Here is a 17,427-nt window from a genome sequence, read left to right on the forward strand (position 1 = left end):
CCTCTGTACAGAACAGTCCCCGAGCTGTCTGCAGGCTGAAGGCCTCGGTGAACATCCAGAACTCCGTGTAGGAAACATTGAGTCCAGGCTGCGAGCTCACCTCACTGACTTCGTTTCCTCTGTGTTCTGCTGCAGTTGCTCTCAGAGACAGCGGGTGAACAGCGACAGCTCCGCAGCCGAAGCGTTCGCGCTCAACAAGGCGCCCGTGGCCAGCAAACTCACCAGGTTAGTGTCTTCAACGTGTGGTGTTACGTGTCCAAGCTGCTGGTTGTATAGTGAAATAAGACGTAAGCACAGAAAAGTACCACCCACCCCCGGCTCTCTGAGGAGTCCTGCTTCAAAAAATGATTCCCCAAATTCCTCCCACTCATCAAAGTTAAATCAAGGACTGTATTCTCAGACACACACATATAAAGGGCTTTGTTTTCCGCATTTTCTGTGACCAGAGTTACAAATCAGGATGCAACTCTGAAGAGAGTTTAAATACATTTTAAATAAACACTCTACCCAACACTCTTAAACTGAACATGCATTGCTCCGAATAAGTTGACGATGGCCAAGTGACTGGAGTGGGGCAGCTGTTAATGGATTTAAATATGTGGCTCTCCTCCTCAGCATGAATTTAAAATACAGTTAAAATATTTATTATTTCATCCAGTGATACCTTGAAAATTAAACAGCCCTAATATCATGTTTGAAGATTTTGAAGATTCATGTTGAGAGATTGAAGATTCATGTTGTTTACTACATGGATATGCTTCTATGAGTATAAACTGAAAACGGCCAATATTTATTGTATATTAGACAAAGACAAAATGCGAATTAATTAATCATTTTCTGCTGACAAAACAAAACATACTCATTGGTTGAGTTTAATGGAGTTCATGACTCATGAGCCGCTGGACTATGAGTTTAGAAAAACAGACTGAAACTTAATGTCGGATCCTGACCTGTCGCCACGTCCACTGATTTAAATACGCTCTTTCACAAAGTCACGCTGCTGAGACCAGAGGTGAGTCTGAGCAGGTTTCTAAAGGGGAAACTCAGTTTGGTGTTAAAAGGAGCTTTACACCAAGCTGCCTAATCATCACAAACACAGACTCGGCCTCGACTCTGGTCCCCACATCACACGAACGCTGGTTCGGTTCCAGGAAATAACCAAAGAGGGGCCGACACAAATAATAGACCTGAGCCTGAGGAAGCTGTATAAAGGTTGTTCTCACTGCTTTCACTAACTCGGTTGAAGTACCTGCCGAACACCAGAGAGCAAGATAATCTTAGTTATTTGATGCTATAAAAATAAATTCAGCAGGACATTGACAAGATGGCAGCACCTGTATCAACCCGAGATAACTTGGCTTCAAATTTGTACGGTGTGAGGAATTGGAGATACTGCATGTGATCTTTCTTTATAAACTTATATATACACTTATATAATCTTCGTTTACAATCTGTGTTCTACTGACAACACCAAATGTCAGCTTGTGCCGTGGAGACGATATCTGGAACAAGGTGATTCAAAAGCCGCAGCTTCTGGGCACTGACACACTCTTCTGTTTTGTATTTGCTATCAGTGGATGATTTCTCCCCGTTCTTACTATTTGTCATAATGCGTCACTGGTTTGTTTTCTGCAGGGCCGGCTGCATCCACCGCTCCAACACCACTGCTGCCGATTTTAAACCAAGACTGAGGTCAGTACACCTGCAAACTGTTTGTTTACACCGGTGTGAAGCTCTCAACAAAGAGCTAAGTGGAGTCAGTCATTAGAAAACACGGAGTCCTACTGCTTCATACGGTTTGAGATGTGTGTTAGAGCTGTTAGGGTTGTTTCATTGTTGTGTCCATTGTTGGTTGTTTCTTTTGTGGATTTGTTGCTTTACTTTGTTAATATAATGAGGTGCCTCCTCGAGAATTCATTCATTCAATTTATCTAGGAACTGGTGCTTATTATATATTCATTCACTCCCCTCCTGACTCCACTTGTGAATACAAATGACATACGTGATTATTTGCATATACAGCAGGGAGTTGACATCCCATAATAAAGTTAAAGACAAATTACTACACTTAGGTCCTTAATCTTGCTGGTTTTGTCTAATTTAAAAGCCACAATAATCCCAAATGAGTGAGTTTGTATTCTTTGCAGAGAGCTCTTCCATAATTGCACATGCTCACAATGTAAAACAATGGTTGTTGAGCTGATGTTGGCCTATTGGAAGATTTTAGCATATCGCCCAACCCCGAATAGCTGTGTTGATTTATGATTTTTGCTAAGAAGAGATCTCAGAAGAGTTGTTGCTTTGCATGACCGGTTACTGGTTGTAAAGTCAACAAAGAGTAGACTGTTGATAACTGCAGACTGTGTGGCTCACAGGAAGCTGGTTAACGTCTCCGTTGGCCATGTATACTATCACAGAGTCCATGTCAGGAAAACTCTTTTTTTAAAAACATCCCTGCACCTGAAGTTTGCCAAAGAGACGCTTGACACTATAAAGCTACTGATCCTGAGAGGAATGAGATGCATCGGGTCTGTGTAGTTTGTGTAACTTGTGTGGGGAAGAGAACAGAAACAGGAAGTGGTTAGACAGTCTCGCTGTCTCTACAGACGAGAGAAGAGCCAGAAGACGGGCGACACCGACGGAGAGATTGAGAAAGGTAACACACACACACACACACACACACACACACACACACACACACACACACACACACACACACACACACACACACACACAACACACACACACACACACACACACTCACTTTGAACACTTGTCAACACCCTCACTGATAAAACCCTAACCTGATTTGAACCTGAAAGGTGGGGGGACAGAGATGTAAGACAGCATCTGTTCCTCCAGACAAACTCTTTTATTCTGACACATATCGTCCCAGCTTCTGTCTCCCCGCGCTCCCAGTGCATGCTGGGAGTCTGTGTGTGTGAGCCCTCGTTCCTGTCTGTCAGTGTTGCCGTGCTTTTGTTCTCTTCGGGAACACGTACATTTTTCACTCCGCAATTTGCGTCTGCGCCTGCGCTTGCATTGTCTCCAGTTGTGTCTGTCGTGGTGGTGAGTTTTTTTGATTCCAGCTCTGGTTGTTGTGAGCCCAGTGTAACCCAGTTCCCTGTGCCACTGTGGAAATCAGCCCCATTCTGCAGCAACAGTCCTGCTGTGCTCCCTGAAAGAGCCAGCTGCCTCATGGGAAGGCATTGTGAACACATCAACAGTGGCATCCTTAAGGATAATGACAATTATAACGTGGCTCTTGTTTTTTAATTAAGTCCATAATGTGTTAGTTAGACATCCCAGAGTCAAATATCTAGGATTACAGCGACAGGAAACAGTTTATCCAGATTATCTGAACCAATGATTGCGCTCATTATTATATAATAGTCCTTTAAGGCTGATAGAAGAGGCAGCGCTCCGACCCTTTGGTATCTCCCTCACCTGTAAGTTAGCCGTGCCCGTCTGTGGTGTTTTGGTGCAACAGGTGATCGCAGAGTCCCAAACCAACGACTATCGACTGCCAATTTATTTTTCAACTCAATGCTTAAAGAAAATACAGTCGTAACAAAATATTGCTTAAAATGTACATAGAAGGACTCCTCATGCTGTGGATGAATGTGATGGCTGAGTTCCCATCATGCTTTTCTGCACCATCCACCCAAAAGAGGCGTTGGACTTTGTTAATGTGATGCATGCTGGACTTTATCACAATGCATGCTGGTTAGAAATACTGTCCGACTTTTTCCAGCGCTGCAGAACGTCGGCGTGTCGACGCGATCTTAAAAACATGTTCTCCTCCAACTGCAGCACCAGGGGAGCCGCTTCTGTGACGACGCAACTTCGCCCTGATTGGCTGAAAGCTTCACTGACACGCATGACCCGTCTGACATTTTTTATCCTGAGAAATCCAGTTCCATTATCTGCTGTTTATTTCTCTCCGAAAAAAAAGGTTGTGATGTATTCGTTCTCTTTCTGGCAGTTATTTGTTTACACACGTTATACAGTGATTTTAATTTTCAAGCTGTTAAAACGGATTAGTTGTAAAAATAAGTGATGCTCTCGTGGAATGTATTTTTATCTTTGACTTTTTTTTTTTATTGAATCTTAAATTCGAACAAACTGGAAGTTGTTGAGAAGGTAAACAAACTATACAAGGAACATTTTCATGCAGGAAAAAAGGCATAAAGCACATGTATGAAAGTACGTGTATGTGTATATATACTTATATATTTCTATATCTTTGGTATAGATTAGAGGGGTTTTGTGTTTTGTTTTTTACAGTACACCTTTACAGTTATTACATGTGTAACTTTCCCCTCATATAACTTAACCCATCACCCTGTGTCTTTAAGTGAAACTGTACTTTGATTCAATTGAGATGTGAAAAGACTTTAGATCGATTGTCTGATGCGCGACAGGAAGTAGAAAGTGTCCGAATTGACGGCTGTTTGTTTTATACTCCACCCTCCTGCCGCCGCCATATCACATTGTCGCATGAAAATCCGCCCCCCAGTCAGACCGAGTCCACCTCGAACACAGCCAATGAGAAGGCCTGGCTCGTCATTGGTCGAGCCGTGGTGGTCACACTTCACTGCGATTGGCTCAGATGTTTCAGAGCCATGAGATCAGTAATGTGATTGGTTGAGAATCAGGACAGATGCAATTAATACAATTTGCATATCATGAAAAAGTTACATATTTTCCGTCAGTTATATAAGAAAGTGAAAGACTCATTACATGTAAAGTAAAATGTCAAGCATTTTGATAATGATGGCCTACAGCTGGGAAAAAAAAGTATCAAAAATATTACAATATTTCATTAGTACATTTCTATTTATATCGTATAAATACAGTGTTTGTATTAAAAGTTGTCTAGAAGACGGAGGACAAGTCGCATAAGGTCCTCGCTGATCGCTGAGCTCCTCATCAAAGCATATTCATGGGAAGTTGGACTGAGGCTGGAGTCAGTGCATCGAGAACACGTCTTCAGCAAATGGACGACGACTGTCACATTCCTATCGTATCAGGTCCTGAACCAGAGACCTCAGAGGTGTCTGACCTGGGCCGACGCTCGGGGGGCCAAAGTCTTTTCAGACGCGACGCCACATCGAGGTGGTCATTTGTGCTAAAGGAGCGACTGCATGAACTCACTTGTCAGAAGTCGGACATTTCTGAATTTTAAATGTAATCTATTTTTATGATTGATCTTGCATGGGAAATATTTGAATATTTAGAGATGGGCAACTTGATTTTTTTCGATTTTTATGAGCTGTAAGCCGTAATCTTCAAAGTTAAAAAAAAAATTATATTTCATTTCACATGTAATGAATCTAGAATATGTCAAAGTTTTACTTTTTTGAAATAAATTACTACAACAAAGTTACTTTTCATGTTCTCAATCTTTTAGGTGCATCTGTATGTGTATTGATTTAAACCCCACTATTGACATGTTGTGTTTATTAGTCTTTATATATGCTCCGTGTAAGATTAATATAAATTCGATGATAAAGGCTTTAAAAGTGGATTTGAACTCAGGACTCACCTTCTGTGCCGTACTACAGGATTCAATATAAAGCAATAATACAACTGTTACCTTGGGGCTCCTTGTTATTTCAGTTTATATTCGGTGGTGAAACACAAACACAGAGTAGCACACACTCACACAGTCACATTAAAGTTCAGCTCAGGGTAATATGGGATTCTGGGAGTGTGGATCCTTGTCCGTGATACAAAACACACACGTCAGGTGGCACGGAATCCCTCGGTGAATAGGAACGTAAAAGAAACTGTAAACATGGCTGCAGACCTCGTGTTAGCCTCAGCTGAACTTCACACACAACAAACAACTCTTTTTCTTCTTTCTCTCTGTTTCTATTCTCCCTCATTTGCATTATTTGTTTTCCGAGGAACAGATTTAGTTACAGAATCCTTTATTTATCTTTCTTTCTTCCTGCCGCGCACGCGTCTTCTGTTTCTCCACCTCTCACTTTAATCCACACGCACAATCTCCCATAAGGGTCAGACAGGTTGACTGCATCAAACTCAAGAGCTCAACGGAGCAAGTGACGCCTGTGTGTTTGTGTGTGAGAGAGAGAGAGACAGAGGGGGAGAGGGGGAGGAGAGACAGAGAGATGTGTCCAATTTATAAGTCTGGGAGGTCTATGCATTGCTCCTATGTTTTCATAAATCCTTCCTCTTCCTCCTCTTCCTCCTCTTTCTCCTCTCCTGTCTCCTTAATTCCGTCCCTGGGCTAAATTCATTTAATTTCTACATTCAGGGAGTGTGTAGGGTTTTGTGGTTTGTGTGTTGTTTTTGATTTGTCTTGCAGCCACAAAAGCTATTAGAGATTTTTTGAAGTCCCCCCTCTCGCTCACACACACACACACACACACACACACACTAAGCCTAACATAACTGGATTAGGACTCAGCTATTTAGAGAGAGAAGGAGTGAGAGCGAGTATTGAGGTCAGCCTAATAAACATTCATCTCGTATCCCAGCCTGGCTTCAGCCATACACACAGCCTGTGTTTCAATGTGCTCCAGCACACGAGCACGCGGTGTGTGTTTCAGTGACATGAGCACACTGTGTGTGTCTGTCTGTGTGTGTGTGAAGTGGTGTGGATTAGGATGTCCTGTACGCTGCAGTCATGATGCTGTTTTTGGCAGGTGGAGGCTGTGTTGTGTTAAATTGAGTTGCGTTTGCACGGGGATGTTTTGAACCTGCCCCCAATGGCATAGAGGGGGTGAACAAAATAATGGGAACACCTCAGTGGATCATCCAGTTGAATCAGCTCCTCGGCCAAACAGCTAAATTAGAACATTACCTCCCTACATGAAAGGGGATTTAATACAGGACCCTTGTATTATACAGACTACAGTGTTCCTTAAACTAGCATTTTGTTATTTATTCCTGTATGTTTTTATGTCTCACCTTTGTGCTGTATTTATTAGTTATTTATCCCTTCTTGTATTTATAATTGAAACTATTTATTTCATTGCGTGACCAGCACTCCCTGGTAGAAGAGATATTTTATCTCAATGGTCCCTTCCTGGTTAAATAAAATGAAATAAAAAGCAACTAAGTTTGTAAACTATATTCATTTTAGCAATATCTGCTACTTGGCATTTCTTTTTTTATTCCTAGAAAGCAATCAGTTACAGTATAGGACAATCAATGTGAGATAAGTAATTCAAACAGAGATGCCGAGCTTTAACAAGAATATGATATAATGTATAATATCATATAGTATAGTCGTGGCAACGCACCATCGGGTGTTTGATGCTTTAAGGCTTGTCTAGGCCTTTTTAAGGCGTAGTTACACTCTATCCCTCTGGCCAGCTTGCTCTTTGCTTTCACTGTCGCAATAGAATTCAAGATACGTTTCATTTGAGGGCATGGACTAATACTTTGTGTGTGTGTGTTGTTTTCTTTAACCTGCCATCATTTCCTGTGACTTCATGTTATCTTAAGCTCAAAAGATTGTTGTTCTGTCCCTGATTTATCCGCACGAAGCTCTCATACATGTTCTTAAACCATAAACTGCATTGGCATCATGACAACTCCTCTCTAACAGCCTCTCTGTCTCTCTCCTGCCAGAGATGTTGATTGAGTGTGTGAAGAACAAGGATGTGAAGGGGGTGAGTAACAGTTTCATTAACCCAATCCCCATCTTGCATTTTGACACTCATCCCCGACATGCATCGTTTCGGCCCGAGGCTCTAGGCTACTGGAAAACACCTGCTGCTCGGCACCACACTGCAGGCACATACAGTTTAATATAGGAGAGTGAACAGGGCACACAGAGCACATTCAGGATGTCAGCTTTATAGGATCACACATCAGATAGTGGCCAAACAACCTGATGCATCTTTAAGAGGAGAGATGTTTCTGTGTCTCTGTAGTTGTCCGTCAAAAATGTTGCCTCGACACTTGCATCTTGTTTTCATTTTCAAAGCCCATCTGACCCTCCTTCACTAAAAGCTGCAGGAGCTGCACCTGAAGGGGGCGGACCTCACGGCGCTGGACCAATCGGACTGCAGCTTGTTGCACCACGCCGTGAGCACGGGGAGCAAAGAGACGGTCCGCTACATCCTGGACAACGGTAACTGCAGCAAACCAGCGTCCATTGTGAATTACAGATTACCACATAACCATTTATTGAATAAATCGACAAATATATTTGATCAGACTGGATAGAGGAGGAAGATGCTTTTCTTTTATTGCTTCTTCAAAATGTGATGGTTGTGATTGGTTAGATGTGAACATGTCAGAGGTGAAACCAGGAAAGAATTGTCCTTGGTCCGAAAAAATTTAAGCAGCAACAATATCGCTTATCACTAGATAAATACATTTTAACTTTGAAAAGAAAATATATACAATCAGCTTTCATACAGCCTTCAAATGGGGCCGTGCTTACTGTATCTAATGGATGTTTTCAGAAAAGGGTTAATTGGTTAATATAAAGTTTTTCTTTGTAATTTCACAACATGGATGTCATGTCATTCGACTGCATGCTTGCTAAATATTTAGCTCCCGTGGCTCCTAGACGCCAACAGAAACTAACATTAGCGTCCATGTTGCTGTTGCCTAGCAGCAGTGTTTCTCACGCTGTGTACACGACTTCACACGCTCATCATTACAAGCCCATGAGTTCCATTTGAAGGCAGAATAAATCACATTGTCTCAGCTAAATAATCATTGCTCCCCATCACACTGATTAGAAGTTGACAACATGACACAGAGAATTCAAGGGAGAGAGGACACGTATAATTTGATAAATCCTGTAAGAGCAGATGTTTTGACTCACAGTGTGATCCTCGTGTCTTTCAGCTCCAAACGACCTGCTGGATGTCACGGAAAAACTTCAGTAAGTGCCGTCATGGTTACTGTTGTCATCTAAACCATGCAACAATATCAAATATTTAATGTTAACTTGAATAAATTATAAAGAGGTTTTAAAGTGCCTATCTTAAAATAGTTTTTCTTTTTATTCTGTCACAATAAATTCAAATAGTTTCATGGACATGGGAGAAACTCTTGCTGTGTGACTGCTGCAGCAGCTTTGATAGAGCGCCGGTGGGCCCTGCTCTGTCTATATGTGCCGGGGCAGCTGAACTAGTAAAGCAAATTTTAAAGAGAATAAACATCAGAAAGCAAACAGAAGCAGCGGGGCGCCCGCCTGTCAGTGGCGTTTGACTCCTGGAAGACGTGAGCCGCCGTTACCTCATGCTCACTCACTCCTTCTCTCTCCCTGTGTGTCTGAACTGTGGGGACCACCAGTGGGGAGACGGTCCTTCATCGAGCTGCGTCTCTGTGCCACAGGACCATCTGTCATTATCTGGTGGAAGCGGGGGCGTCCCTGATGAAAACAGACCTGCAGGTAGGCTCGACCGCCGTTTACCCTTGTACACAAGAAGAAAGCAGCTCCTGGGTGAGCTTTACACCGACTACACGGGTTGTTCACTGAGGCCAAGAGTAACAGCTGAAGGCTAAATGGGATCGCTGGAGCTGGTTAACATCTCCATCTGCCTGTGCATTGAAACTGTGCAGGTGTGGTGACCTGTAACCGGGCACCTGAGATTGGATTCCTGCTTTTTTTCTTTTGTGCACGATGAAGTTCTTCTAACTTCGTCTGCAGCCGCTGGGATGGTTTTTTGCAGCCAAGTGTGAAGTCGGCGATTGTGAGGGTTTCGAGTGAAAGCATTACAAAATCTGAACGTGAAATCAAGAAGTCTTTCTCTCAAACTGAAAGATCACACGCTTGAATAAAGAGACTGAAGAAACCCATACAGGTATTGACCTGAAAAAAAAGAGATCAGACCAGAAAGAGATGAAGCTCAGAACATTGACATCTACAAGAAGCATAGAAAGAAGTGAAATTGTCTTTAACTGCATTCATACATTTATTACAGTCATTTTACTCTGGAACTATTTCCCCGAGCTCACGTTGCTGTCCTCGGAAAAGTTTGTAGTGTTCTTTTTTTGTGTGTGTGTGTGTTTTTATGGAGAACACTCCTTTGTACAGTTCAGCGAGGTCGAGCACCATAGTGGATGTGGATGAGTTGGAGCACTGTACGTGACTGTGGGCCCAACAAATGAACGCGGCACAGAAATTAAGAGTTCAGCATTGGCGGCGACGCCGTGTGCGTGGCGGTGCTGCGTCCTCCCTCGTTTGTGTTGGGTTTTCCACGGAGGTTTCAACCGTGTAGAAAAGCTCCTGTAACTGTCTGGACTCAGCAGTGACCTAGATACAGGGAAGAGGGGGAGAGAGGGAAAGAAAGACAGTAGGGAGGGCGAGTTAGAGACAGTGCAGAGGAGAGAGAGACACTGAGAAAGAGACAAATGACCTGGGGAGACCATGGTTTTAACATTTTTCGCTCTGAGATACTCGCTCATTGTCTGGATGCTTAATGCAAACTTGTGGCGTCAGGAACAGTTGTGTTGTGCTGGTGTCTGTCTCGCTCTCTCCCTGGGAATGTCTCCAAATAAACGGCAAAGACAAATGTGCACACACACACACACACTGGACCCAACTAATTAGTGTCTGTTCTAAATTCAGTGGCCCCTTCCCCATAAACAGCCGCTTAGAATACAGTACGTGTTGTGTTCCGTTTCTTTCCAAGGACACACGCTGCGTATTTCATTTCACATTCAGCTGTTTCTCATTATCTCCGCTTTATCAGTCGGAGACACTGCTACTTCAACAACAACTGCACTTTTCAATTATCCAGAAATAAGAAATGGAAAAAGCTGTCGACACAGGCCTGTAAACTCACTATCACACAGGCAGCTGGAGCCTAATGAAATACCTCGGTGTGTTTCCAGCGCCGAGTAGAGACTGGTCACTGTGGCAAGTGGGAGCCAGACTGGAACAAAAGCGCATTTTGTTATGAGGAGGAATCAAAGCCCGAAGGCTTAGCGTCTGACAGAATGAACAACATATTGATGCTGTTGTCGGAGGCTTAGCGGAGGTCCGACCGCGCTCGTGGTGAGGCCGTCAAAAGAGGAAAGACGACGGGCTCGTTAAATCCACGTCTTGAGGAGCATGAGCGTGTTCAGCACGCTGCCAATCTGCCCATTAGACTTTAAGATACCTCAAATTGGACAAATCGTCTGCGCTGTTTGTTCAGCAGATAGGTTTTAAGTAATAAGGGGGAGTTTTAGTACGAGTAAGAGCACTCACCGCTCAGCTCAGAGCAAAAAACAGGCTTCTTTAGATGAAGGGAGGCAGCCGGTGGGCTGTGCTCCCGCTTTATACTGAGATACACTCACCAAGCACTTTATTAGGGAACCTGTACACATGCTAATTTATGCAGTTATCCAATCAGCCAGCAGTGTGGCAACAGTGCTGTGTAGAAATCCTGCAGATACAGGTCAGGAGCTTCAGTTGAAGTGATACTGCAAACTCAAATGTCTTTATTGAGTTTAAAACTAAATGATATGAGGATTCTATCGCTTTTGATCATGGACTCTTTTGGTTTATTGACTTTTACCTGTGTTGCCTTGTGTTTAGATTGGTGTTCAGTTGTTCCCCCGAGTTCTCCACTTCCTGTCTTTGTCCTGCGATCGTCTGCACCTGTCCCTCATGTGTTTCACCTGTGTTCAATCAACCCCGGTGTATATAAGTCTCTGTGCTTCCCTTTGTCAGTTAGTCAGTGTCTATCCCTTCTACCGTTCCAGTGTCATGGTGTCTCTAGTGTTTCCTTTGATCTTCAGTTTTATTTTGGTACTTCTAACCTAGTTTTTTGGGCCGTGCTTGCTTTTGACCCTTGTTTTCTGCAAGAACCTGTGTTTGATTAAACTACCTTTTTGTTTTACTACTGGTGTTTGTGTGTCTGTGAAATTGCAGTTTGATATTAATTGCAATTTTTTTTTTATTTGGACATTTCCCTCAAGTTTCGAATGTAGTATATTTAAAATGTGCATAAAATTGATAAGAAATGATATGAAACATGGTTTGTGAATTTTGAGAAATTGTATCCAGCCCATACAAATCTGTAACTAAACTAAAAGACAGACAGGACAGGGGGTTTTCATGTTGCTGCTGAGTTAGTCTGATGTGGACTGTAAATGTTGGGCTGCAGGTCAAAGAGCTTGAATTACCAATAACAGATCTGTAACTGTCTGTTCCTGAAAGTGTCTCTGTGTCCCTTCAGGGTGATACGCCAAAGAACCGAGCAGAGAAGGCTCAAGACGCTGAGCTAGCAGCCTATCTGGAGAACAGACAGCATTACCAGATGATACAGAGAGAGGACCAGGAAACAGCTGTTTGAAACTGTCAAACTCTCAATGAGCAGGGCAGAGATGAAGATGCTGTCGTCCTCCTCCTCCTCCTCCTCCTCATCACGATGAGACTGAGGCTTCCACGTGTCATTCCAGAGTGGAGGCCGAGGAGTGGGGGTGGACCAGATCTGATCCCAATATGCGTTTACCGGATATGATGACAGTGACAGTGACACAGAGCTTGTGTTAATGAGGGTGAAGACGAAGACATGTAAAGTCCTTCCTCTTCTTTTTGAGCAGCTTGGTGATAAAAAGTCTTCAAGAAAGTCCAAGCCAACTCTGACCGTGGACAGAAACTTGATAGAAACTCTTTCATCTCAAACTAATTCCAACTAAAAGTGATCATCTGCCATGAATTAATGATACTGCAACGTTTGGTGGGGTTAGACCGTCTCTCTTGTGTTAATGTCTGAGCTGAGCCTTAAAAAACCCAAACGCACCAATCAGAGTTTTTCTTTGGGGCGGAATTATGAAATGAATAGTGAGCGCAGCGATAGACTGGATGAGTTCACTGAATATCCAGCCTCTTGGGAAACTTTAGAAGACAGTGACGGGAATATCACAGGGTCAAAACCAGAAGGGTTCATCTTCAGGGGGCCATGAATATCCACAGCTGAGTTCAGGTTGGTGTCAGACCAGCATTCTATGAAAAACCTTGCAATGGACCAAAGTGCTGACATTTTGATATGATGGGGATAAATTCAGGTGAAACCATAACCATCATCAGGATCACATTTATTCTGCCATGAGAAGTGAATATTGGAATGAAGCTGTGTGGTTATTTCCACTGAGCATGAACCCGACCATCAGTTATGTTGTGAACCTGCTTTACTTCTTTATCTTACCTCACCTATTCAACATTATAATTTTATTGTACATACTGTAATTTGTTGACAGTGTTTGTCGACATATTGTAGAGATGATAATTATTATTTATGTGTGGGGGTGGGGGGGGTACAGCAATGGATCAAATAGACATGTCTGATTATGGTTTTGTTAAACTTGAGCAAACTATATTTTGTTGTGCCAAACTTTAAATCGTCGTAACAGTTAAACGTGGAGTTCACAGAAATGTACAACAAGAAATCCAGATCAATGCCGATCTCTACCAGTGACACAGAAACTGAAATGTTTGGAAAGGACGTAGACACAACCGCTAGCTGATTGGTTCTGTCATGAAGTAGCCTTTGCTGATTCGTCAGGCTCCTATCACATGACCCCCTAAATTCTGCATTTTGCGACGAGCTTTTATATTTCAGGAATATGCAACAATTCGGTAACTGACAACCAAATGCTTCCAGCGTACACCGACATGCCCCAGTGCATGTGAGTGGTCATGTGATATGCATTTTCAAGTATGTTGGTATTGATTATGGAGCCAAAACGCTTGTGTGGACAGAGATTACATTTTATAAAACGCAGTAGTGTGGACGGAGCCTGAGGGTTTTGTGTCTCTACGTGCGATGGTGTAATTCTGCTCAAAGCTTCACTTCAGACAATTCCTCGTTTTCTGCTGTTATTCGCGATCACACATTGAAATGCAAATTACATTTTTTATTTAAGATCAACATTTTTCAAAAATATTTGCTTTTTATTTTACAAGTAAGTAATTTACACAGGTTTCTTGCTCACTGAACACAATAAGATCCAGCTCATTCCCAGTGTGTTGTCAGCCATCATGTCACCCTGCTGGTGACGAAGGCCACGCGCACGCACCGCACGCACGCACGCACGCACACACACACACACACAGCTCCGAGATGCAAAACTCTGACGTGCTGCTGGGATGAAAATCAAAGCTGAGCAGCAAGTGAACCAACCTCCAATTCTTTTATAGTTATGGCAAAAAAAAAAAAAGTTTCTGTGCGCCAAGAGTTTTGAGGGTTTGATGATATTCTTTTTTTTGTTTTGTACAGTGTATTATTAAAAGATTCTCTGACTTTGATTCAACACAGCAGCTGCCGAAGAAAAAACTAACTTCACTGACCTTTTCTTGTTTAGTTTTGCCTGTGGAATTTAGCGTTTGAACCGTGTTGGTGTTTTCAGATTCGTTTTGCTTTGACAGTAAACTCTTACATGTTCTGCATCGCAGTGGTTAAAGCACGATAGGTCTTTTTTTATTATTACATCTGAGGACCATATAATGTTAATGCTCTCATGTTTAGGATTCTGCTTTTTGTAAACAAGTTGTGATAAAATAAATGGTTTTAATTTTCAATCTTCTTTCTCTTTATATTTCCCTCTCCGCACTTGTTTTTACCTTCTTTGATATTTGTACGATTTGTTTTGCAGTCGCTATGAAGAGAATAAAAGAAATGGGATTAGACACTATTAATTTAGCATTTAATTATCCCTGTTTCACGATGATATAAGGTGATGACTTCCCTCAGTCTATAAAGTGCCTCAAGATAACCAGCTCGTCTCCACTGGTCACCAGCTCGCCATCGTCAGTCTGCCCCCCCCACCCCCCGGCTCCTTCTCCCCCCCGCCTGCTGCTCAGTCATCCGGCCCCGCTCACAGCTCAGCATTCCGTGGCTGCGTCCTGCAAACTGTCATTCCCTCTTTGCCCTCGGGCTTCGTCTGCGAGAGGCCTCATCTCCCCAATAAATCGTGTGCTTCAATCCAAACAGTCTGAGCTTAAGTCAAACGTGCATAACTTTTTTTGTTTATCACTTGAATTACGGTAAAATTGCAGCATTAAAGTTGACTTTTTACCTGATTCACCCTCGTACTGGTGAGTCAGAGATTCAAGTGCAAATAAAAATGGTAATTGATTCCGTCTGTCAGGCTGCGTTTGAAGCGAGGAGAGACACGTGCCTTCTCCCCGACATCAAACATCAAGTGAATGTAAATGTTGTTTTCTTCTGAGAGACTGTGAATTGAACAAAAGTCTTATTTTGTTTTTATCAGGAAGCCACAACTGACTAGAACATGTGTAGCTATGAAGTGTGATATGCATCGATTATGGTATCGATCGGGGGGAGCTGTGAAGAGACACAGGACAATTAGCATCGAGCTTCTCTTCCCTTTTATCCCCTGTTGTATTATGAAAATGTGGGTGAATGATTCAAAGCTGTGCAAAGAAAAGACAATCATATTGATTGCACGAACTTACAATGGGGGAGAATGTCAATAGCCAAACCAGGGAGTAATATCTCTGTAAAATCTCCATCTTGTTAGTCGACAGTTCTTTGGCTTCAGAGTTTGCCCGTTTCTTCTCGGTTCCTACTGTTGCAGCGTCACATTAAAAGCCAGAGTTGACTTTTATTGTGAAATACTGAATGGAACTGCAACGGGTTTTTTTTCAGTGACCTCAGCACTTGCCATGCGTCCGCAAGACAAAACAAAACATTGCAATGTGTGCATTGTCCTGACAGCAGATCAGTTTGAGATATGCCTGGAAGTGATGGAAGCATCAGGAGCAGCTGTCAGATGAAGAGCTCCAGGCGACAGGCGGCTCACCTCCGACTCCTCGGCCAGGACACAAGCTCCTTTCACTGTGCGGCAACAAATCAGATCCCTGCTGCTCACAGAACAGCAGATAAATGCCAATTAGTGTCTCACTTATTTTCTTCAACCTCGTCTTTCTGAACCAGAGTCCTGTCGCCTTTTGTGTTAACCCACATTTGCATTTGCCACCGGTGACTCGCCACATCAAGCCGGGCCGAGGTCACTTCAAGGTCCCTTCAGTGACCAAAGAAATGTTCTTCTCAAAGTTAGTCGTTTATTCGCAAAAGAACAATTTCCTCTCTGTTCTGATCCTTAATTGGACCAACTCACCTTTAGAGGAGCTTGGTTTAAATACCACTTGCCAATAGAGTTCCTAATGAGTCCATGCAGGCTGGTTACTTCACACTTAATCATTCACACCCTCCCTCCAGATCAGATGTATTGATCACGGCGTACTGTTGTCAGTACTTAATGAGCAGCTGTATTGTTTTCCCCGAAGCAAATATCCTCTTTTGCTTATTTTCTCTTCATTGATTACTTGTGTAAGTGTTATTCTATGAGCGGTGTAGAGGTCTCACTCTTTTTTTTTTTACAGAGGACAGCTTCTACAACAAAGGACACTGTCTTTCTATCCACACACCGGGCGTTATCGAGTCCAAAAATCAATTGCTGTTTGAATGAGTCGAGTACAGACCTCTGACATTTCCCCTCTTATAATTATGCCAGTGAACTAAGCATATAAATGCCAATCTGCCAGTGTACACAGAGGAGGCCAAACACCAGGGGCACAAAGTGAAGGATGAAGGATGCTGGTGTATCCAAGTTCACACACTGAATGTCTTCTGAATTGTGGCATGTGTGTGTTATTCAAGTGTACTTCCAACTTCTGTATTCACCCTCCTTTCAGCTTTGGTTCAGCAACAATACACACACACACACACACACACACACTGCACTGGTCAAATCTGTGGGAGCAGTAGTTCACTATCTTGTTTGGACATCTGCATACAGACAGAAGCTGGGAATCAAACCAGCACAGTCAGTGGACAGTCCACTCTCACTGCTGAGGCACAGACGCACTGATTCCACTTTCAATGACGGCTAGTGCAGCGGAGGCACAACATTTGAATCTCTATCATAATAACTACAGCACAATAAGCTACTGTGATGTGTTGATTGTCAAATGTACCAAACCTCGCTGCAGGGCCAAAATGTAGACCAATCCAAAGAGGGGTGGGGGGTGAATTTCCTGTGTTGATGCTCGATAGCCTTCATCAGAATTATTCTTTTCGTAGTGAGTTCTTTAAACAGTTCTACAATAATCCTTTTTTTTATTTTTCGTGCAGGACTTGTTGCGAGCTTTCGAGAAGTTCGACAACTTTGTGTTCATCCTACCTGGTTTATTGGTTTTTACTGTTTTTTTATACTGCTAACATGTGTGCCTTACATACAGTAGAAGTTTAACTACTCAACCGCTGTTATTATTTCATATAACTAATAATTTTCATAAAAAAGATGCTACGTACATGGCGAGAAATAAGTCGATATTCAAATTGACCCTGTGACACATGGGTTTGAGTCCCGATTGATGCAGCAGCACATGTCAGTGATGGGATGAGGCACAGACGTTACATGATTTCAGATTGTGGTTCTGCGAGAGCACTTCATAATGCATGCCGCCGCACT

General features: G+C 42.7%; 1 protein-coding gene across 9 annotated transcripts in view; it reads left to right on the forward strand.

Moving 5' to 3' along the window:
* Nucleotides 1-14,509, forward strand: part of LOC118103520 (diacylglycerol kinase zeta) — a 78,000-nt gene extending 63,491 nt beyond the window's left edge. For 5 of the 9 annotated variants that reach the window (XM_035150565.2, XM_035150564.2, XM_035150558.2 and 2 more), the window contains 8 exons: nucleotides 136-225; nucleotides 1,636-1,692; nucleotides 2,607-2,656; nucleotides 7,606-7,646; nucleotides 7,990-8,110; nucleotides 8,839-8,875; nucleotides 9,289-9,388; nucleotides 12,165-14,509. In XM_035150565.2, the coding sequence (XP_035006456.1) occupies nucleotides 136-225; nucleotides 1,636-1,692; nucleotides 2,607-2,656; nucleotides 7,606-7,646; nucleotides 7,990-8,110; nucleotides 8,839-8,875; nucleotides 9,289-9,388; nucleotides 12,165-12,281 (613 nt within the window). In that variant the 3' untranslated portion in view covers nucleotides 12,282-14,509. The other 4 variants (XM_035150559.2, XM_035150562.2, XR_004694893.2 and 1 more) reach the window with 4 other exon arrangements.
* The last annotated feature ends 2,918 nt before the right edge of the window (nucleotides 14,510-17,427 follow it).

This window comes from Hippoglossus stenolepis, chromosome 24 (assembly GCF_022539355.2).
Source record: "Hippoglossus stenolepis isolate QCI-W04-F060 chromosome 24, HSTE1.2, whole genome shotgun sequence".
Classification (NCBI taxonomy): Eukaryota; Metazoa; Chordata; class Actinopteri; order Pleuronectiformes; family Pleuronectidae; genus Hippoglossus; species Hippoglossus stenolepis.